We start from the raw sequence: 21,189 nt of genomic DNA, 5'->3' as shown, positions 1-21,189 counted from the left end.
AGCCACCTACACATGCCTCAATAAGGTCTGTTCACTGCATAACGCATGCCTGTTGGACGCAACAGCGGCTGCAGCTATCCTGATCCTTGGCTCCACGTTCTTGAGGTGTATTGGTGGGCGGGGGAGGATTGCGCAGAATAGTTTCGTGCCTCATGCAGGTGTAAGGCGGGCTGTGCGAGAGAAAATATGTTTTGGTATTTGTGCAGACACAACGTCCAATGAGCGGCCGATGTGTCAGCCTCACTGTGCTTACAGGCCTGCGTAACCTACTTTTCAGCGTCTTCTGGATAGTCCGTTACCAAGGTAAGAGATCTAAAGCGGACGGCAACCGAGGTGAAGGCAGTTATGGTGGTTGCGTGTCGTTTTGAGTATTCTGAGTGTGCTCACCATTGCGATAAGCTGCCGCACCCGCTCCCCAAGTAGCGAGTACAGTGTTCAATAAGTACCGTACAGGCAACTCAAGTGAATGGCATACTTTGAAGAATAAGAAGGAACGGAAGGTATCCAGGTACCTGTGCGTTGTTCGTTCGATTGATTGATCGTGCAGTGTAGGACTGCCCTCCCTGATTTCCCCACGGCTAGCGTTCTGCTAGCCGAACTAGGCAAGCACCGCCTGCAGCTCAAAATAGCTTCCCATGTCACTGGGCAGCACACCCTCCTACCGCCTGCGCGTCTCTATCATACTCCTACAGACATTATCCTGCATATCGCTTGAAAGCCCTGGCACACCTTCACCAAGGTGGTAAGTCTATGTGTATTTTCTGTCCACTTGCGAACGTTACTGCGCAGGACGAAGTAATCCGTTGCTATATGCAGGTCGTGATACTGGTCCATGAATCAGATGACCTAAAGAGGACGACCTTACTTCCCAATCGAGGGTCTTGGGAGAGATTAAATGCGGCTCTGCGGATCAGGCTTGAAGAGATACGATTCATGAGTCCGTGGTGTCTGACTGTGGAGACAGGCTATCCAATCACACGTCGCATAACGGGGCTTTCCAACCTCCATACAACAAATAATCAAGAACTCAGTTGACTTTGTAGTAGTCAGGAATCTAACAGCGTTACCGGTCCGTCCATAGGATTTATCGTGGAAACTATCAATGGCCCAAAGCTTGACTTCTATAGCAATAGTGCGTCCTGATCTGAATCGATCATCAGGTCAGATAGATCTGAGTTGCCATGTCGAGTTCACAGATCCCATTGAGTCAACGCAAGTGGGTAGCTTCCAAAAGCATAAGCGAGCACCCTACTGTCATTCGCTCGCTCGAAGAGTCTTGACACAGCCCCAATATGCACGCCGCAACCATCTTTTGACGCCGGTTAAAAACGTGGTCAGCCAGGTTTCTATCTTGATGGTTGGAAGCGGTTTCGATATTCACCAGTCTCGTGAACTGCATGCATGCGTCATCTATACAAGTAGGAAGCTGGTGAGCAAATAGCCATGGGTAGTGTTCAATCGAAAAAGGTAGGATAGCGGCTCTGAAATGTCCAGAGGCTAGCGAACCTGTCAACGCCTGACTTTTGAATACAGTCTTATGCAAGTCCAATCAACAACCTCAAATCACATGTGTGATCCTGACACCTTTACGCCGTGCTATGCCCGAAAGACTGACCACAGGCGAATCCCACCTTGGTGTGTCTGTTTTGCGCCATCAAGTATCGTCATTTTCAACAGTTGGATGTGCATTCAACAAGGCCGACGCTTCAGCCCTACGCCTAGCATCATCCTGCTCCAATTGAGTTTGCACGTGCCGGGAAGCTTACTCGTCGGCCTCTGTATTCCAAATCTCCACCTCCCTGTTCTCCAGCTCTTTCATCTTCTCTTCCCCGAAGATGGTCTCGGTTGGCAAACCAGTCTTTCCGTAGTTGACAACAGGTCCTATTGTGTTGATCCATTGTTGTCTTCTTTCCATAAGAGTGCGGATTGGCTCGCCCACGCCCGGCCTCGAAATGCCAGCGTTAGCCACTGGATGACTTCCACCTCCTGCACCACCCGGCCGCTTGTTTTGCTTCTTGCCTTTGCCAATATTGCGGTTACGCTTGAGGTAGGCGGCGTTGAGTTGATTGTCGAGATCGTCGGCTATAGTGTTGTACTCTTGCTGAGCTATGCGCTCTTCTGTGAGCTCGAGAAGGCGTTGTTTTCGTGCGCCATTGATGATGGACTGCTTGCGGAGTTCTTCTTGTAGAAAGCGGAGGCGTTGGGCTACTTCGTCATCAAAATGAGAATCGTATGATTGCGACTCTGCGTCTGCTTCGGAGATCAGGCCAAAGTGCTTCAGCTCCATTAGTACGCGGTCCTCCATGCCGACATAGTCGGTGCGGCCAGTCTGTGGTGGAGGTTTCCAGCCCGGCTGAACGAGGTCGGGAAGTTGGGCGGCGGCCGGTATCGAATTCGCGTTGGCCGTGTCTGCAGGCGCACCTGCGCCTTCATCAATATCCATGGCGTCTCCATTGACTCCATTAGTTTCGCTCTGGCCGCTCTGATTACCGCGTCCCTCTGGTCGTAATGTAGCTAGGAGACGCGACAGGAGGGGCCCTGTAGACACTTGATCTGTCTCAAGCACGTCGTCTGAGATGTCCTCTGCTGCTCCACGTGGGACGTTGGGTGGTGGTCGTTGGTCATTCGAGTCTATGTGCATAGAGCCATCTTCCTCGGCCCATATCTCCTTGTAGTGTCGCTGGCCGCGTCGAGGCAGCACGAATGGCGCTATACGGTCTCCACGCTCCTTCAAGAATGCCACGTCCTCTTCGGTGAGCGGCCTTATGTATGGTTCAACGTAGTTGGCGAAGACGGTGGCATTGACCTGTGACGGCGGTTTGGCATTGGAGAAGTCCTTTGCTGGTGGTGAACCGGCTATCCTGTCACGGAGATCGTGCTTGGGGAATTCGGCGACACAGTATATCTCCTTTCTCTCCTCAATCGACATGCCTGGTGTAACCTCGCGTATATGGTATACGGTAGGGTCATCGAATTTGGCGGGGTCAGGACCGAAAGTCTGGAATTGCGGTACGGCTGGGGCAGGGGCGGGCTGGTGAGAGACATCAGAGCCACTGGGCGAGGGAGCATCCGCCGGCCCATGGCCAGCAGCGGAGGGCGGGGCTTGCGATATTGGCGATGAGATGGCCGAGGAGTTGTCTGTAGACGTGGTTAGATGTCTGTGAAGTCCTCTCATGTTGAGCTTGACGATCAACTGCTGTTGGGAAGGAGCCATGTTGGAGGGTATTCGAAGTAGTGTATACGAGGAGGGATCGTATATGTAAAGTCCCAAGGGAAATGTGATTGCCTGGTATCAAACTCACCTTTGCCGTCACCGCCGTCCTGCCTGGCCAGGCCGTGGGCACCGGTCGCAGGTGGATGCTTCCCGTCCTCGTCGTGTTTCTTGCTCACCTTCTTGAGCTTATGTTTGCGCTCGCGCTCCTCGCCATCCTTGTCCTTTTCCCTTTCACGCGGCGCCCGGTTCTTCTTGTTGTTCATGAGTTCCCGCAGCGCACCTTCGGACTGCACGCAGCGTGACTCGACGTTCTTCAGCACAGTCTTCTCGATGTCGTCGCGCATGGACAACAACAGCTTGCCGGTCGGAATGGAAGAGCCGTTGGCGGCGCCATCGAGTATGTCTTCGACTGTCTTGGGGCTCTTTCTGAGGTAGGAGCTCAGGCGGTTTCCAAAGTAGGACGAAGAGGAAGAAGGCTCGACCGAAGTGCGTACGTTGGGCAGCGGCGTTGTGTTTCGGCTGCGCGGTGCTTGCGAGGGCTTGCCAGGCTTGGTCGCCTTGCCCTTGCTGCTCACGCCTGGAGGCGCCATATTGCGCGTCCACGAGCGTCGTCGCTATGGAATGCGGGGAAGAGAGTCAGTCGCGTCCACGACGCGAGACGGGCGGCCGACGTCTGAGAGCTGCCAGAAAGATGTCGCAGGCGCTAGACTAAGACTAACCAAGGGCAGGTATACAGCAGGATGGTAGCAGGCGTCTTGGATTGTCGCATCGCCGGCACATTCGTTTGTTGGTGTTGTTCGCCGTCTGGGGAACTGGCTCGTGCTAGCCCTGAAGACAGACGCCAAGGTTGCGAAAGGCGTGCCGTCTGCGATACGACCATGTCAACGTCATTACCGACGAGCAGGGCACTATTCATGCACAACGGCATCCTCTCCAACTGTCCAGTCCAGTGCCTTTTTGACGCAATCTCCTGTTCGCGCCAGGGAAACAAGCTTCTTGCTAAGCTCGGCGCTTCTCCATTGTCATCCGGGAGGGGCGGCAGTGTTGACGAAGCCGACCAGCCTTCATTCCTAGCCACCCGCTCCCGCTCTACAACCACCGCTGCAACCACCGCTGCAACCACCCACAGCCACGCCATTCTCTTCTTTCCTCTGCATGCCCTTCTGCTTGTGCCCACACTGCCTTCCCACACGACTGCCGGCAATGAATTGTAGTTGGCTCACATTAGCGGCCCCTGTGTAATCGTCCAGTGTCGCCCACCATGTGTACGTCACACCACTTTGCCGCCCATTGGCACCAACTCGCTGACCGCACGCTGACTGTCGCACAGCTGCCCAAAGGATTGGTATCTTTACCATCGACTTCCCGGACCCTCTTCGCATCGACTACGACAACAACCAGTTCATTACACTCAACGATTCCGTCTCGTTCCAGTACCGCATCCTCAACAACATCCAAACCTTGTCCACCAAAGGCGTCGACGGCAACCAAGACCCCTACGGCATACTCTACGTACCCGATGTCTACACATCTGGCTGCAAGCAACAGGAGGCAGACTACGTCCTCGAGAACGCGACACGGATAGCCAATCTCCCGTCCGACAAGGATTACGCACTCATCGCCGTCGCACCCTGGTACTCGGCGCAGTGTACCATCGAATACTTCACCGCAGCGCGCAACCATCCCACCAAAGCCTTTCTCACCTACCTTCCCGGAGACAGTAACGCCAAACCACCGGTGCTCAACGATGCGGCGTGGAACCTTCAAGATGGCGGCAGTTGGCAGACGGCCAATGACTTTCCCACATATGCGCTGTCTTCAATGACTGGGAGGAACATCATGGAGCAGCTGGACCAGTATTCTGGAAACCTGAGCCAGGTACCGCATGCCGATCAACTCTCGCAGATATACGATTCCACCGACTATGTGCGCTTGTGGGCAACCGTCAGTACTGATTCTGGTAGCCAACTCCCAAGCCTATGGGTTTTCCTCGTCATCGTCTTAGCAGTCCTACTCGTCGCTGTCAGCATCACTTCCCTCGTCATGCACATCATCCAACGAAGACGGCGCAACGACTTGCGCGAGCGCGTTCTCAACGGCCAGGTCGATCTCGAAGCATTGGGCGTCAAGCGTCTGACAGTCTCGCAACAAGTTCTTGACAAACTACCCATACACACATACACTGCTCCCGCCGTTGCTGCTGCTGCTGCTGCTGCTTCGAACGAGCCCGAGAAGACCACCGCCACACAGGCGCCAAACCACGCACACAATCTCCCACACGCCGCCGTAGATGCTGAAACTGGCTACAAGGGACCTCAGTTGCTCCGCCACTCGTCTGCACCCACGATATCTACAGTACCCACGTCTGGTATGTCTGCATCATGGTCCCAGCCCACATGTCCAATCTGCATGGATGACTTCGAAGTCAACGAAACACAAGTGCGCGAGCTTCCGTGCCACCACATCTTCCATCCTGAGTGCATCGATACCTTCCTCCTCAATCACTCATCGTTATGTCCCATGTGCAAACAAACTGTATTGCCTACAGGTGCTTGTCCGGTCAATATTACCAACGTCATGGTGCGGCGAGAGCGCCATATAAATCGCATGCGAGCGCGCAGTGCTCATACAGCAAACACCCAACCAAGTTCCGTATCCACACCTCCCTCAACAGTGCCAGTTTCACTAGCGCGCCCAGCGGCCGCTTTTGGGTCGCTTGGCAACAGGATAGGCGGAGCCATCTCTGGTCGACGTATCTTCAGCGCACCTGAGCGGACGCAGTCACGACCACATGATATCGAGATGGCAACTACGCCGCCACCTGATGCCCCACCACAAACTCAGCCGGCCAGTGCACCCACTTCACAAAATCCACAAGATTGTAGTCCTACTCATAACAGACGAGAATGGGCACGGCAACGAGCATTGGCTATGCTTGGTCCCCGTCATGCGCCTGCTAGTGACGTGGAAGAAGAAGAAGAAAATGTGCCAAAGTGGCGGCGTGTGTTCCGCAAGGTTTTTCCCATCTGATCAATAAGCGATTTGTTTTATCACGATACCTCAGCATAGATTCGGCGCAACACTTTCATTAACGTAATGTATTACAACGGTGTTCAGGAGGTCACAGAAGCGGCTTTGGGATTATTTGGAAAGCGAGATACCAGGGCTACATAGCGACATTACTGCTGCATACAATTATCATATTGTATTATTCTTGAACTTACTACCTGATGCTTCTTGTCTTATCGGCTCCCGGGTGTACCGATTTTGACGCTTATGCCCTGTCGCGACTTCTCAATCTATTTATCCAGATCATACACCTACAATAACCATTTGACCCTTTATCTCGCCGCCTCCTACCCGACGCGTATCCTCGACTACAGTGCACTAGTACCAGCATTGCTCACCTTTCGGCCCAGGAGTACCGCGCGCAACATGACACTGGACAAACAACGAGCACTACCTATATTGCCATTGATGAACCATACGAACTCTAGAACAACGACTTTTGCCCACATACACATGTCCGTTCCGTTAGTCAAAACAAGTCTAAGAATCTCACTCGCTCGCTAAAACCTTCAAGCTTCCCCAGAAAGCCCAGCCCATAATCAGCCGTCGCGCTTCTGGTTCGTGACCTCGACCGGGTCTGTCAATCTAATATATACAACATTTGCCTCTGCCGCACCCGCCTAGTACTTGTCACGCTACAATAATTTCCACAATGACTATTTTTGGATTGGAGTTTTCTCAATCGTCTTCACCCTACCCCAGACTCGACATGTTCTAGAGCATGATTGCCCTGCATTCGACGGCGATCGTTCTCGCTTGCTTCTCGGCTGTCTCGTAAAGAAGTCTACGAGCAATATCGACGGGCAGATCTCATATCAGGAACATGGCAACCTTACCAGCTTCGTTGTCATGTCCGAACTAGCAATACAGCAAATGAATGCAAGGTTTCCGGTTGGTAGCGAGTGGCTATCTATCGCCGTCCTCCACGAGCATGTGGCCAATGAGCAAATTTGTACCACCGGCCACAAGACTCTATGGTCTTTACAAAGGGCTTTCTAGAGTATGTGTGGTGAAGAATGTACTGCTTGCGTTCTGGGTCTCGTACTCGGATAATACGTGGGCATATAAGATGGTCGTGGCCCACAGTTGCTCTGGTGAATAGCAGCACTACACTTTGACCAGAAAATCATCATCTAGCATTCGCTTACCACGTTGTTTAATCTTTTCCTGGTTTGCCAGAAACAAGACTGAGAAACCACCGCGATGAAGTACACACTTACCGCCATAGCCCTTGCGGTGACAACGATCGCTGCTCCGACCAATCAAGCACCCGACTCATTCAAGATCACTAAAGTCGTCTCTGGCGGCTCGGGTTGCCCCCAAGGCAGTATCGATGTCAACTGGACTGACAATGGCATCCTGCCCATCTGTAAGCCTCCATTACACTGGTTTACTCATCCTCGTTCTCGTATTGATTATCGCATGCAGACTTCAACCAACAATTCACAGCCCGCGTCGGCGCCGGGAAGACGGCAGAAGACTCGCGAAAGAACTGCCAAATCAATCTCGGTCTCGAATTCTCCTCTGGCTTCTCCTTCGCCATCTTCAGCGCGGACTACACCGGTTGGGGCGACCTTGATAGTGGTGTCACTGGTGTCGTAAAGTCAACGTACTACGTCTCTGGTCAGCAAAGCCAGTCGTCGTCAGCACTCAGCATCGATGGTCCGTTCCATGGCAAATACTACAAACAGGATAATGTGCCGGCTGCAGTCTGGTCACCCTGCGGTGGTGATGCCCTTTTCAACATCAATAGCGAAGTAGCGCTAACACCATTTGCTACACCGGCTAATGGTGTGCTCGCTGCAACGCGCGAGGCGGGTCGCTTTACGTCGAATTTGTACGTTCAGTGGAGAAAATGCTAGTAGTGTACGTGTAAGAAAGCATCGTGGTGGAGCCTGTAGTTGTAGATCGTCCTTGGTGCCAAGTCAAGATATCAAATTTTCTCCTGATTGCGAGAGCTCACAATTTTGTTGACTGTGCATATGCGTCTTATCGGTAATTCTGCATATAGTTGTGTAACTTGCATGTTACTCGACGCATGACGCTGTGACCAATAAGGCGTTCCACGGCGTACCTGGATCTGCAGAAAATGTGGCGCGTATGCTGACACAAGAACATCTTATTCTTGTAGACCTTCAACATCAACTCATCGCCCAAACCAATTCCGCGACGCTCTAATCGCCCTGCCATTGCTTATCCACTACCCCATCTCTTGTTGTCTCAGCAAGACGTATGCAGACGTTGGCGATAGCGGTCAGACTGCATGACCCGCTTCACTAACGTGATCATCATACCCAGGTAGGTCGATACGAGGAGCCCCGGCTTCGACGATAATGCTGAAACCTTTTAGTGATCCACAAGGGAATTCCACAAGGTACTCGGGAAGAGGTTCGTCCGTTGCGAAAGGCGTAAACTGGGCACAAACTGGGCAAACTAGTCTGAAAGCCGATACATCGAACGCTAGTCAAGAATTTTGCAGTCGCGCTGTTGGAACCCAGCTCCAGCCATGTCAAGTGCTGGTCCCGCTGTTAGTGAGAGTAATCCACTTTTCGACGGAAGACCCCGAGGTGGCTCCGGCGGGGTGTTGCGGCATGTACACACACCCGATGCACACGATGCTAGGCAGACGGCAGTGGTGTTTAGTATATCATCCGTACCGTGAAGACCCTACCTCGGATGATGACGACCTCGTGATGGACTAATCGCCAACTCATCTGGGCAACACCTCCACCCGCTAAGCCCCGACCCTAAAATCCGCGAAAGCTCAGCCAATTGATTTTACTGGGGAATGGACGATGCAAGCCTAATCTGCTACTCGAGCCCCGCGATTCTGCTGCTGCAAGTGGGGTCGAGGGTCGCAGCCAAGAAAAGCCAGATGCTACAAACCCACCAAGAATGTGCCACCATACAGCAAGCGTATTGACTACCGAGGATAAGGCAAGCAGCGAGGTAGTCGCACGAATGTGGCGACTCGGCTTGTTTAAAGGCACCCTCACCCGTCGTGCCCATACTGGACAAACCAATACCTACATCATCGTATCTCCATAGCCTACTACATTAAACGCCAATATGTCTCCAGGAAAAGTCTCAACCCTCGATTTCGAGACGTTCTATAACATCGTCGATGGCAAGCAGCGCAGCTCAGACAAGATTCACCATGGTATCAACCCCGCCACTGGTCAAGAGCTCTGGGACGTACCAATTGCGAGCGAGCAAGACCTGAATGACGCAGTTGCGGCTGCGAAGAAGGCGTTCCCCGCATGGAGAGATACCCCGATTGAGAAGAGGAAGGAGCTGCTGAACAAGATTGTGGAATCATACCAGCAACACAACGATGACTTCGTCAACCTACTGTGCAAAGAGTCTGGCAAGCCGGTAGGTCGCGACAATCACTAGGATATTTTGAGCGTGGTGCTAAGATACGAGCAGAGAAAATTCGCTGCCATCGAGGTTGGTGCCGTTGCTGGATTCATCGGTCACCATTTGACACTTGATGTGCCATCTGAGAAGTTTGAGGATGACGAGAAGACAATCTACACAGAGTACACGCCTCTCGGTGTTTGCGGTGCCATCTGCCCGTGGAATTTCCCTCTCGTCTTGAGCACCGGAAAGGTCGCGCCAGCTCTCATGACCGGAAACTGCATCATTGTCAAGCCCTCACCCTTTACACCTTACACGGCTTTGAAGTTTGTCGAGCTAGCTCAGGAGATTCTGCCACCAGGCGTTCTCCAAGTAGTTGGCGGCAACAACGAGCTCGGTGTTCAGATGTGCCAGCACCCCGACATTGCCAAGATCAGCTTTACCGGCTCTATCGCTACCGGAAAGAAGGTTATGGAGACATCTGCAAAGACCCTCAAGCGCGTCACACTCGAACTGGGTGGCAACGATGCCTCCATCATTCTTCCTGATGTCGACATCAAGAAGACAGCACCCGAGATCGTCATGGGTGCCTTCCAGAACAGCGGCCAAGTATGCGTCGCTACCAAGCGAATTTACATTCACGACTCCATCTACAAGGAGTTCCTTGAAGAGATGGTCAACTTCACCAAGTCCATCAAGATTGGAGGTCCAGATGACGGCGACAACCTGCTCGGACCCGTTCAGAATCAGATGCAGTACGAGCGCGTGAAGGAATACTTCAGCGACAGCAAAGCCAAGGGCTACAAGTTCGCCGCTGGTGAGCCCGACGTCGGCAGCGGAAAGGGTTACTTCATCAAGCCAACCATCATCGACAACCCACCAAACGACTCCCGCATCATCCAAGAAGAGCCATTCGGTCCCATCGTGCCCACACAGCCATGGTCCGATCTTGAGGAAGTTATTGCACGCGCCAACAACACAAACACCGGTCTTGGTGCTTGTGTCTGGGGCAAGGACGTCGAGCAGGCACAGAAGGTTGCGCGTCGCCTCGAAGCCGGCTCAGTCTTTGTAAACTCATGGGAGAAGCCGACACCACAAGCGATATTTGGAGGACACAAGGAATCTGGAATCGGTGGCGAATGGGGCAGGACCGGTCTCCTTGCGTACTGCAACCCACACGTCATGCATGTCTACAAGTCATGATATGACCATGTGGATGATGGCGGGAGATCAGATAGATGAAATAAATCGACGATCATGACCTAGTCAATACAAGAATGTTTTGAAATGCTTGAAATGCTTGAGTACTTTAACCTGTCGGTGATATGGCGCCATTTGTTGAGCGAAGGAACATGAAGCATTTGATAACCGGTGGCTTTCATACAATCGTCTGTTCGCATGGTGTTTGTTCCTAAAAAGGTTAGCTGACATCTACCTCTGACAGGCTTAGCGCTTGGCACCCCGGTCGCACGGATCCTGCATGAAGCTTCGAACCTGGATGTCGGACCTACTGTCACGTCGCATTGTGGCACCTTACCCACAGGTAACATCATTGCTTTGCTCTGCGCCGCATCAGCCCACTGTTCGTTGACTTGTCGTTCGTCAGACCAGCAGAACGGTTAAAGTCGTTCTGTTTCCGAGGTATCTTTGCCCTTGTAATGATCTCCAGGATGGCGTTTCACGGTTTCATGAAACAATGCTCTCTCAAGGAACCGGCTACCCGCCCAAATTTGACCCACCATGCAGAATCGTTCCAGGCGCATTGCAGCAGTGGCTGTTCTAGTATAAGATGAATTCGCATCCGCCGCCATCATGTTTCTTCACTCCATTCGGTCATCTTCATTCCCTACATACACACTCTCTCTATCTTTTCTTCTCTTCAGACTCTACTGGAAGCGTGCTTCCTGACATTCTTTTCTTGAAATCCCACATAGAAGCTTGCTTCTTTTCCAAATCTCCATCAACCGAACACTTTTGAACCCGAACCGAACCGTCGCAATCGAAAAGTAGCAACCATGCATTTCCGCGGATCCTCCATCTATTTCGGCATCGTTGCCCTCTCCTCGACTTCAGCTGTCCTTGGAGCCGTCGCTCCCTACGGACAATGCGGTGGTAACGGCTTCCAGGGCGAGACCGAGTGCGCTCAAGGCTGGTCTTGCGTCAAGAGCAACGACTGGTACAGCCAGTGCATCAACGGTGGTGGAAACGCCCCGGCTCCTCCTGCTGCTACTGGCGTCGCGCCGGCACCTGTCGTTCCTTCTGCCGCCCCTGTACCGTCGATGAACGCTAGCGAGCCCGTCGCCGCCCCTGTTGCGGTTGCTCAGCCTGCTGCTACCGGCGGTGCCAATGGCTCTACTCCTGATGTTGCCGGTACCGGTGCCAACGGTGCCAAGTGCTCGCTCGATGCTGCATTCAAGTCGCACGGCAAGAAGTACATCGGTGTTGCTACCGACCAGGGCGCACTCGGCAAGGGAAAGAACAAGGAAATCATCGTTGCCAACTTCGGCCAGGTTACTCCTGAGAACAGCATGAAGTGGGATGCCACCGAGGGTACCGAGGGCAAGTTCACTCTCGACGGTGCCAACGCGCTCGTCAGCTTTGCCACGGAGAACAAGAAGCTCGTCCGTGGTCACACCACCGTCTGGCACTCTCAGCTTCCCACCTGGGTCTCTTCCATCACCGACAAGACTAAGCTCGAGGAAGTCATGGTTGCTCACATCAAGAAGCTCATGAGCACCTACGCCGGCAAGGTCTATGCTTGGGACGTAGTCAACGAGATCTTCAACGAAGACGGTTCTTTCCGCTCTTCCGTCTTCTACAACGTTCTCGGTGAGAACTTTGTCGCTACCGCTTTCGCTACTGCCAAGGCCGCCGACCCAGAGGCCAAGCTCTACATCAACGACTACAACCTCGACAGCCCCAGCTACGCCAAGACCAAGGCCATGGCCAGCAACGTCAAGAAGTGGGTTGCCGCCGGTGTTCCCATTGACGGTATTGGTTCCCAGTCCCACTTGTCCGGCAGCTGGCCCATCTCCGACTACCCCGCTGCTCTCAAGCTTCTCTGCGAGTCTGCTTCCGAGTGCGCTATGACTGAGCTTGACATCAAGGGTGGTGCTGCCGCTGACTACAAGACTGCTGTCACTGCTTGCTTGGATGTTGAGAACTGTGTTGGTGTTACCGTCTGGGGTGTTAGCGACACTGATTCTTGGATCGGCGCTGCTGCCACTCCTCTGCTTTTCGACGGCAGCTTCCAGGCCAAGGAGGCTTACAACGGTCTCTGCTCCGCTCTTGCTTAAATGCATAGGGTGAGAATGAGAGCATCCGATTAGATCTATCAGCTTAAGACAGACAATTTGGTGCTCGAAAGAGGTGTTTGTTTCTTGTAGGAGATGGGATGAAATTCTACCGTATATATATGTACTTTGCTAAGATGGTAAACTCCGTCTTCCAATTGATCATTTTATTGAATCATACCTAACTGCACGGGTCTATGCTAGAACTTTGTGATGATGAAAGGGTATCAGGTTGCGTTTCGATGACATTTACGCTACGCCCAATCGTAGACTGACAGCCCTTCGATGAGCCTCCAATTCTTCAACGCGCGCAAGTTCCATTACAGCGGGTCCAACATTTTCAAGTCCTTGCCTAGTAAGATGAGAGCTAGTAATGTGCTTGACATAAGACGCCAGATTGACGCCCGAATATTGCTTGGCGTATCCATACGTTGCTGGTCAATGTTAGCAGGGCTCTTTGAAGAAGTGTGTAGATGTAACTTACGCAGAGAGTGGTTGACACCAGCAGAGTAATCGCCAACACTTTCAGGGGTCCATTCACCGATGAAGACACTTCCAGCGTTCTCCACCATCTCGGCTACCTTTTCTGCCTCGTCGACTTGCAAGATAAGATGCTCGGGCGCATACTGGTTGCTTAGCTGCATAGCCTCCTCCATCGTGTTCACTGCAAGCGTGAAAGAGTGTTCGATTGCGCCACGAACAATATCTACTCGTGGCAGAGCAGTGGCTTGCTTATGGAGCTCATCTTCGACTGCGTCAAGCTGCGCCTCGTTCATCCCGACTGCAATCAAAATGACCTGAGAATCAACACCATGCTCTGCTTGACTGAGAAGGTCAGATGCGACAAAGGCAGGGTTGGCATTTGCATCCGCGATGACGAGTACTTCGCTCGGCCCCGCAGGCATATCAATGCTTACACCAGCGTTTGTGTCGTTGGAAACATGCATCTTCGCTGCCGTGACAAACTGATTTCCGGGACCGAGAATCTTGTCAACTTTGGTAACGCTTTCGGTACCGTAGGCCATGGCTGCGACAGCTTGTGCGCCACCAGCAAGGACAATAGACTCTGCACCGACCTTGTGGGCGCAGTAGACAACCTCCGGAGTCACTTGACCATTGGCCCGCGGTGGTGTTGCAAGAACGATCTTCTTGCAGCCAGCAACCATGGCAGGCACACCAAGCATGAGCGCGGTAGACGGAAGCACAGCGGTTCCTCCAGGCACATACAGACCGACCCTTTCGATTGGTCGAGCAAATCGTGAGCATACGATGCCGGGCATAGTCTCTACTCTTAACGGCTTGTCCTCTTTCTGCGCAGCGTGGAATTTTCTAATGTTCTCAAAAGACACGTCGATAGCTTTGGCTGTCTCAGGCGCTATTTGCATAAGTTCTGGAGGGAATGGTGCTCTCAGTACAGGCGATGTCAGTGATGTAGCTTTTTCGAACTTGTGTGTGTACTCTAGCAATGCGGCATCTCCTCGAGTCTTGACTGCCTCGATGATCGGCAGACATATATCTAGAATCTTTTGGGTCGAGCGTTGAGATGGTCGTTGTAGCGCAGCGTTGACAGTCTCGGACGTCTCGTTTGCGGTCACGTAGCGCTTCATGGCAATGCGACCATCCTTCATACCGGCGGGATCATCCTTGCTCTTGGGTACCGAAGCAGCTTCCTTGACCTCCTCTTTAGTCGGTCCGTTCGTCGTACCGTTCGTTGCACCGTTGGTCGCTGCTGCTGCTTGCGCGGCAAAGGCTGGCTTTGCGTCACCTTGTCGCCTCTTGACCTTGATGCTCTTAGCGTCAAGGTTGCGCTCAACATCCTCCAATGTTACACCAGATGCAACGCACTTGGTCAGCGCAAAGTAGAAAAGATCGGCAGCCTCGAACGCGACTTCTTCTTTATTGTTCGCGTCGCAGAGCTCAGTGGCTTCTTCCAGTATCTTGGCTCTCAAGAGTTGTGAGTCATTGAAAAGGCGCGCAGTATATGAGCCTTCAGGTGCTGAAGCTTTTCGGCTTTGGAGTGTCTTCTGAAGTTTTGACAAGCCGGTGTACTCGCCGAAGCAGGTGGGAGTTGCAAGGTGGCAGAATCCTCTGCCCTTTTGACGGACTACAAACTGCAAGCAGTCGCTGTCGCAGTCGAGCGCTAATGACACCAACTCTTGGATATCCCCGCTGCTTTCGCCCTTGTACCATAGCCCTCGCTTTCGGCTCTGGTATACACCGCGACCGGTCCTCAGGCTTTCTGCGACGCTCTCTTCGCTGCTGTATACAAGTCCGAGAGCGATTCCTCGCTCATCGGTGACGAGAGTTGTGAAAAGGCCGTCGGATCGGTCGCTCGTTGCGTTGGCCATGAAGAGCTTCGCGACGCTCAGTGCACTCGTCTGCTTCGAGGGGTCAACTGTGAGGTTTTCGGCAGAGATGATGGGTATCGCGTTCAGTTTTGAGAGGCGTAGGGCGCCCTCAATGTCTGGGTTCTTGAATGAGACGAAGACATTGGGTCGGTCTGCTCCGTAATCTTTCAGCCATGCTTCCAAGTAGCCGACGTCGTCGACCTGGTGGGCGTAAATGTCCACCTGTGTACCTGAGATGGCTTCGATAATCTCTTCCTTTGTGTTTCCTGGCAGGCACAGGACTATCCTGTCCTGGTCGATGTTCAAGTTCTTGAGCTCGTCCAATTGCTGGCGAGTAACGAAGACCTTGGCGGCGCCGGCGTCGAGGAGGGAGACGATGTCGTCAATGGATGTGACGGAAGCAACGTCCAGGTAGTTGGCAAGCCGGCCTACAGATTGCTTCAGGTGGGCGAGGGCCTGGTCGATGGTCTCGTCCGCGACTCGTACGAAGACATTGCCGACAAAGGACAATGCTTGAACATCAAGGCCTTGGGTCGGTTTCGTGTAAGTGGCCAGGTCAATTGCAGCGACCAGATTCGGTGCCATTTTGTCTAGTTTGGTGCGATTGAGACTTCGGAGACAAGTTTGAATCACAGTACATGTGTCAAGGTGTGAGTCGTGAGTAAAAAGTTCCAGAACTAGCAGATGCCAAATCGCGGGGCGATCCGCCCCACCATGATGACGCCTTCAGTATCGACGCGCTTCACTCGCGTCGCATTGCCCATGGACGTCGGATTCTGTACCATCCGCGTCGCTACGCTTTTCACATGCATAACAAGTAGAAGCACAGTGCCAACTCCGCTCTCTCAAATTTACCCATCTCAGAGATTGTAGCCTAAACTAGTCTTTTGCTCGCAAAACGTCCATGCCGAGGTCTGAGTTGAAATATTACTAGCTCAGAAAGCATAAAGTCCAAGTTTGACTTCTTTGACACAGTCCTGCGCGTCAAATAAGACCTGAACTTACAACACACATTGGACTACTGACACCCGGCGAATTATGTCTGACTGGAAAGATATTCCACCCGGATGGTCGGAATCGTGCGACCCGGCTTACTATATAATAGTACATGTATATACCCCACCTTGCCTGACCACTGACATCGGCCCAGCGAGTTTCGGTTACATGCATGTCTTCGTACGAACATAAAAGGATCAACTGATTCCCGCTCTGACCTATTCATCCAACTACCAAAACATCAGTCTGAACCTGTTCTCTTAATACAAGCATGTCCTACTCACCACCAGACTCCGCAAAGCCCTTTACCCTCAACGTCTCTGACCAAGACATCTCAGAGTGGCGCCAGCTTCTTCAGCTCTCAAAGCTTGCCCCTGAGACTTATGAAGGACGGCAAGAAGACCGCCGCTTTGGCGTATCCCGCAAGTGGCTCTCTGATGCAAAGGATTACTGGCTAAACAAGTATGATTGGCGTGCACAAGAGAAACATATCAACTCGTTTCCAAACTACAAAATGCAGATCGAGGATGTTGATCTACATTTTGTCGCTGTCTTCTCTGAGAAGAAGGACGCAATCCCCATCATCTTCATGCATGGATGGCCGGGAAGCTTCATCGAGTTTCTACCGATGCTGACGCTGGTCAAAGAGAAGTACCCCACCAAGGACCTACCATATCATCTCATTGTACCTTCCCTGCCTGGTTACACTCTCAGTACTGTACAGTCGACCGACAAGGAGTGGAAGCTGGAAGACACCAGTCGTGTCTTGAATCAGCTGATGCTGAACCTCGGCTTTGACAAGTATCTTGCGCAAGGAGGAGATGTGGGCAGTTTCACATCGCAACAGATGAATAGGTCGTACGATTCATGTGTTGGGATGCACCGTAAGTCAAGGCCATACCCGTGGGTTCCGCAGTTCTGATGTGCATCAGTAAACATGTTGACCGGTCTCTCACAACCAAACGAAAACACCTCCATGAATGCTTTGGAAAAGGAATCGCTGGATCGTTCGATAAAATGGCGCGCAACTGGAATGGCGTACGCACTGGAGCATTCAACAAGACCCAGTACCATTGGTAACGTGCTAGCATCAAACCCGCTCGCACTTCTTGCATGGTAGTGTCCATTCTCTTCATACAGTGATGCACTGACTAAGGTCAATCAGGATTGGCGAGAAGTTCCTGCAATGGACGGACGAGGACCCTTCTCTTGATACAATCCTCACGGATATCTCTCTCTACTGGTTTACAGAAAGCTTTGCTCGTTCCATCTACCCTTACCGTGAGCTCTTCGGTGCAGGAGCAAAGGACTTCAAGCAAAACAACAAACCTGTCGGTTTCTCTTTCTTTCCCTATGAGCTAGCTCCAGGTATCAAGAGTATCATTGAGAAGGAAGTTAATCTGGTGTTCTACAAGCAGCACGAACGCGGTGGACATTTTGCTGCTTTGGAGAAACCCAAAGAACTCTTGGAAGATGTCGAGGAGTTTGTTAGCAAGGCTTGGAAGGTATGAGGTTGAAATAACACTCAGAGTCGTGTCCAATGCGTGGAGAACGGCTGACATGATCAAGGGATCTGCTGTGACGTCGAGATTGTAGAAATGCATTCGTCTATCCGCGGAGGGTGAATCCTACGGTTGCTGTTATTGCTTTAGAATTGGGTTGCATTGTAGCTCTTATCTCTCAGGGGATGAAAACCTTGCGAATAAATACTGTTCCTGTTTCACCTACCACAAGTCGCTTGATGTCCGCGCGTCCAGCATTCCTCCCGACCATCGCAATTTGGGTGCAACGCCGACTTGTTTTCAGGAGGCTGTTTAGGTCCACCCTTCACGCGGAGGATCATTACTGATTCAGCGGCAGAACTCCGCACATCGGCGCCACTGTTCCGCATGGCGCAGCGTAGCGGTATCGTTTGCCTCCCAACTCTCAATGATGCAGGTATCACGATCGCGCTCGCAGGGCAAGACACCAAATCGGTCCGGATCTCCAAGAGGGCTAACCACCCGTATGAGAAACCCCCCGGAGCCCTGAGCAGTCAACCCTGCATCTCTTTGAACATATGCTTTTTCTTGCTGTTTTGATGAACCAAAATGTAGAGAATTCGAAGCGCTATCTTTGTGATAGTCTGTATGTGTTTTCTTGTTATTGTTGTAGCAGAACGAGGGCGACATTGTCAAGTTCGCTGCATTTCAGGCAGCTGCAGCCCGGGATGTTTCTGCGACTAGGTACAGTCGCGACTCCGTTAGCCCCGCTCCAGCACCATGATCGGCAACACATTCGGCAGCTTCCAGACTATGGAATTACGCATACGCAAGGTACTGTTAACCGTCGGCAATGCAACGAGAAACAAAACAACGCTCGAATAAACGTATGATCACGTGCATTTGGCTGCGTTGCCTCGGTAATTCGTCACCTTACCCTAGCTTTTCGCATGCTTGCCATGGGTTTTCAAGTCGCCAAACATCGTTACGGCATCCACGGGCGGCACGCCCCTGCAGCTGCACGACAGAGCAACCCCATATTATGCCCCAGCTTCTGTTATTCGTTTAGTCTGCCCTAATCAAAGAGAGAAACACTAGTGATGTACCATGACGGAGACCCAGTTTTCGGTAGAATAAAGAGAAGAAGCATTCCCAGAGTCTTGGATGGAGGCTGGGAACCAAGCTTGCTCATCAATTTATTGTCAAGATGAAGCTCGAACAACCACTGCAGTGTGCACTGCTTAGTGCATCCTCCGTCTTCGCCGCTCCTCAATCATACCCCGCGAATGGCACGACACCAGCTGAGTTCAGCTCAAAATGTGCCGATGTTGCTTCTAAACTCGCTGTCGATGGTGCTTTCGTGCACACGGCCGAGTTTGTCGCCGCCGGCACAAACTTGACACTCCCTCTATACGACCAGACATGCGCTGAAGCATCGCCGCCTATCACAGCAGACATTTGCCGCGTCGCGCTTTGGGTTTCGACGTCCGAGCGTTCTGGCCTCAACATGGAGGCATGGCTTCCGGCCAACTGGACAGGACGATTCCTCTCTGGTGGCAACGGTGGTCTGAACGGCTGCATCAAATACGAAGATTTGGCCTACGCGTCTGGTCTGGGGTTTGCGGCTGTTGGAACCAACAACGGTCACAACGGCACGAGCGGCAAACCGTTCTATAACAACTCGGATGTTGTGGAAGATTTCGCATACCGAGCGTAAGTAGTCTTCCCCCATACTGTTCGCGTTTGACTAAACAACTACAGCCTTCACACTGGTGTTGTGGTCGGAAAGCAGATCACCGAAGACTTCTACGGCAAGCCGCACGACAAGTCCTTCTACCTTGGATGCTCCACCGGAGGAAGACAGGGATTCAAAATGGCTCAGGACTTCCCAGACGATTTTGACGGTATTGTTGCGGGAGCACCAGCCTTCTCTTTCAACAACCTCACTTCATGGAGCGGACATTTCTACACTCTCACGGGCCCAGCAAATGCTTCCACTTTCGTCCCCATGTCAAAGTGGGCGGTGGTGCACGCTGACGTCTTGAAGCAATGCGACAAGCTTGATAACTATGAAGATGGCATCATCGAGGCTCCCTTGCATTGCAAATACGATCCTTCTGGCTTAGCTTGTGCTGAAGGCAGCAACACCACTACCTGCCTAACACCAGAGCAGCTCGAGACCGTGAAGGCCGTCTACTCGCCACTCTTGAACGACAACGGAGACCTCGTATATCCCCGTCTGCAGCCCGGTGCTGAGCTGGGCGCAGCCGCTGTTCTCATGAACGGACAGCCCTTCCCATACACAACGGATTGGTTCCGCTACGCTGTCTACAACGACCCTACCTGGGACCCAGCGACAATCAGCTCAAAGGACTACGACAACGCCGCACGACTGAACCTCTTTGGAATTGAAACCTTCAAGGGTGACCTGAGCGGAGTTAAGGACCGTGGTACTAAAGTGATTCACTGGCACGGTGGTGCCGACTTCATCATCTCTTCTGAGAACTCACCTCGGTACTACGAACATGTTTCCTCTACCATGGGTCTTTCTTCCGACGAGCTCGACGAGTTCTACCGGTTCTTCTATGTCAGCGGAACTGGTCACTGCGGTGGAGGAGATGGTGCGCATGCCATCGGTCAAGGTCTTGGCGAGATCAACGGCTATGAGCCCAGTCACAACGTACTGATGGCTTTGATCGACTGGGTAGAGAATGGAAACGCACCCGAGACACTGATCGGCACAAAATTTGTAAACGACACGGAGGCTCTTGGCGTTGAGTTCGAGCGTGCGCACTGCAAGTTCCCCAAAGTCAACCAGTACCAGGGCGGCAACCCGGATGTCGTTGAGAGCTGGGAGTGTGTTGACCCATAGATCTGATCGAAGTACGATAGGGGTAAATGTAGCAAAAGTGAATCGAGACCTCTATTTCACATCCAATAAGAAATCGTGAATCCACATACATCGTTTCAACGTGCCATATTCATCACTCATCCGCTGTCGTTAGACGCACACAGAATGAAGTATGGACCATTCTAGTCGTGAACTTATGATTTATAACTCTCAATATGAGGTATAGGTGTCGCTTTGCGTCAGGCATCAGTATTCATCTCACAAAAGGTAGTCTCTAACACGTGTAGTGGATATGATGATTACAATCCAACTTTTTTTGGCAACAGATGACAAGTTACTCAAGATTCCCACATTTCAAGAGGCTGGAAAAAGATGAATTGCAGATATGACGAAGTCTTATCAGATGTAGTTAAAAACAGTGGTTCAAACGGTGACGGTAGTGGAGTAATTAATTTGCAACAGAGATGGATTACATCCTTTTGCATTTGTATACAGTTGCGGCTCCTACGGGCTTTTTATGGTTCTACTGTTTTCTTACATAGAACTTGCACTGTCTCTAGAGACCCTGCAAGGTGAA

General features: G+C 52.0%; 7 protein-coding genes across 7 annotated transcripts; 5 read left to right on the top strand and 2 right to left on the bottom strand.

Moving 5' to 3' along the window:
- Positions 1-1,762: 1,762 nt before the first annotated feature.
- GT037_006876 (uncharacterized protein) lies at positions 1,763-3,804 on the bottom strand (the record flags this gene model as incomplete). The annotated part of the gene is made up of 2 exons (XM_038931923.1): positions 1,763-3,138; positions 3,303-3,804. The coding sequence occupies 2 exons, from the start codon at positions 3,802-3,804 to the stop codon at positions 1,763-1,765; spliced, it is 1,878 nt and encodes a 625-aa protein (XP_038785395.1).
- Positions 3,805-4,475: 671 nt separating this feature from the next.
- On the top strand, positions 4,476-6,244 carry GT037_006875 (uncharacterized protein; the record flags this gene model as incomplete). Its single annotated transcript, XM_038931922.1, has 2 exons — positions 4,476-4,479; positions 4,545-6,244. 2 exons carry the CDS (start codon positions 4,476-4,478, stop codon positions 6,242-6,244), a joined length of 1,704 nt encoding a protein of 567 aa, XP_038785394.1.
- A 1,242-nt stretch (positions 6,245-7,486) lies between these two features.
- Positions 7,487-10,846, top strand: GT037_006874 (aldehyde dehydrogenase; the record flags this gene model as incomplete). Its single annotated transcript, XM_038931921.1, has 5 exons — positions 7,487-7,652; positions 7,712-8,144; positions 8,634-8,691; positions 9,332-9,658; positions 9,713-10,846. The coding sequence occupies 5 exons, from the start codon at positions 7,487-7,489 to the stop codon at positions 10,844-10,846; spliced, it is 2,118 nt and encodes a 705-aa protein (XP_038785393.1).
- An 812-nt stretch (positions 10,847-11,658) lies between these two features.
- GT037_006873 (endo--beta-xylanase) lies at positions 11,659-12,939 on the top strand (the record flags this gene model as incomplete). Its single annotated transcript, XM_038931920.1, has 1 exon — positions 11,659-12,939. The coding sequence occupies one exon, from the start codon at positions 11,659-11,661 to the stop codon at positions 12,937-12,939; it is 1,281 nt and encodes a 426-aa protein (XP_038785392.1).
- Positions 12,940-13,185: 246 nt separating this feature from the next.
- Positions 13,186-15,869, bottom strand: GT037_006872 (histidine biosynthesis trifunctional protein; the record flags this gene model as incomplete). The annotated part of the gene is made up of 2 exons (XM_038931919.1): positions 13,186-13,370; positions 13,421-15,869. The coding sequence occupies 2 exons, from the start codon at positions 15,867-15,869 to the stop codon at positions 13,186-13,188; spliced, it is 2,634 nt and encodes an 877-aa protein (XP_038785391.1).
- Positions 15,870-16,551: 682 nt separating this feature from the next.
- On the top strand, positions 16,552-17,876 carry GT037_006871 (epoxide hydrolase; the record flags this gene model as incomplete). The annotated part of the gene is made up of 4 exons (XM_038931918.1): positions 16,552-17,164; positions 17,213-17,396; positions 17,446-17,785; positions 17,850-17,876. 4 exons carry the CDS (start codon positions 16,552-16,554, stop codon positions 17,874-17,876), a joined length of 1,164 nt encoding a protein of 387 aa, XP_038785390.1.
- A 1,092-nt stretch (positions 17,877-18,968) lies between these two features.
- On the top strand, positions 18,969-20,633 carry GT037_006870 (tannase and feruloyl esterase; the record flags this gene model as incomplete). The annotated part of the gene is made up of 2 exons (XM_038931917.1): positions 18,969-19,474; positions 19,523-20,633. The coding sequence occupies 2 exons, from the start codon at positions 18,969-18,971 to the stop codon at positions 20,631-20,633; spliced, it is 1,617 nt and encodes a 538-aa protein (XP_038785389.1).
- Between the last annotated feature and the right edge of the window lie 556 nt (positions 20,634-21,189).

Source organism: Alternaria burnsii, assembly GCF_013036055.1.
Source record: "Alternaria burnsii strain CBS107.38 chromosome Unknown 731, whole genome shotgun sequence".
Lineage (NCBI taxonomy): Eukaryota > Fungi > Ascomycota > Dothideomycetes > Pleosporales > Pleosporaceae > Alternaria > Alternaria burnsii.
This window is presented reverse-complemented; position numbering and strand designations above follow the sequence as displayed.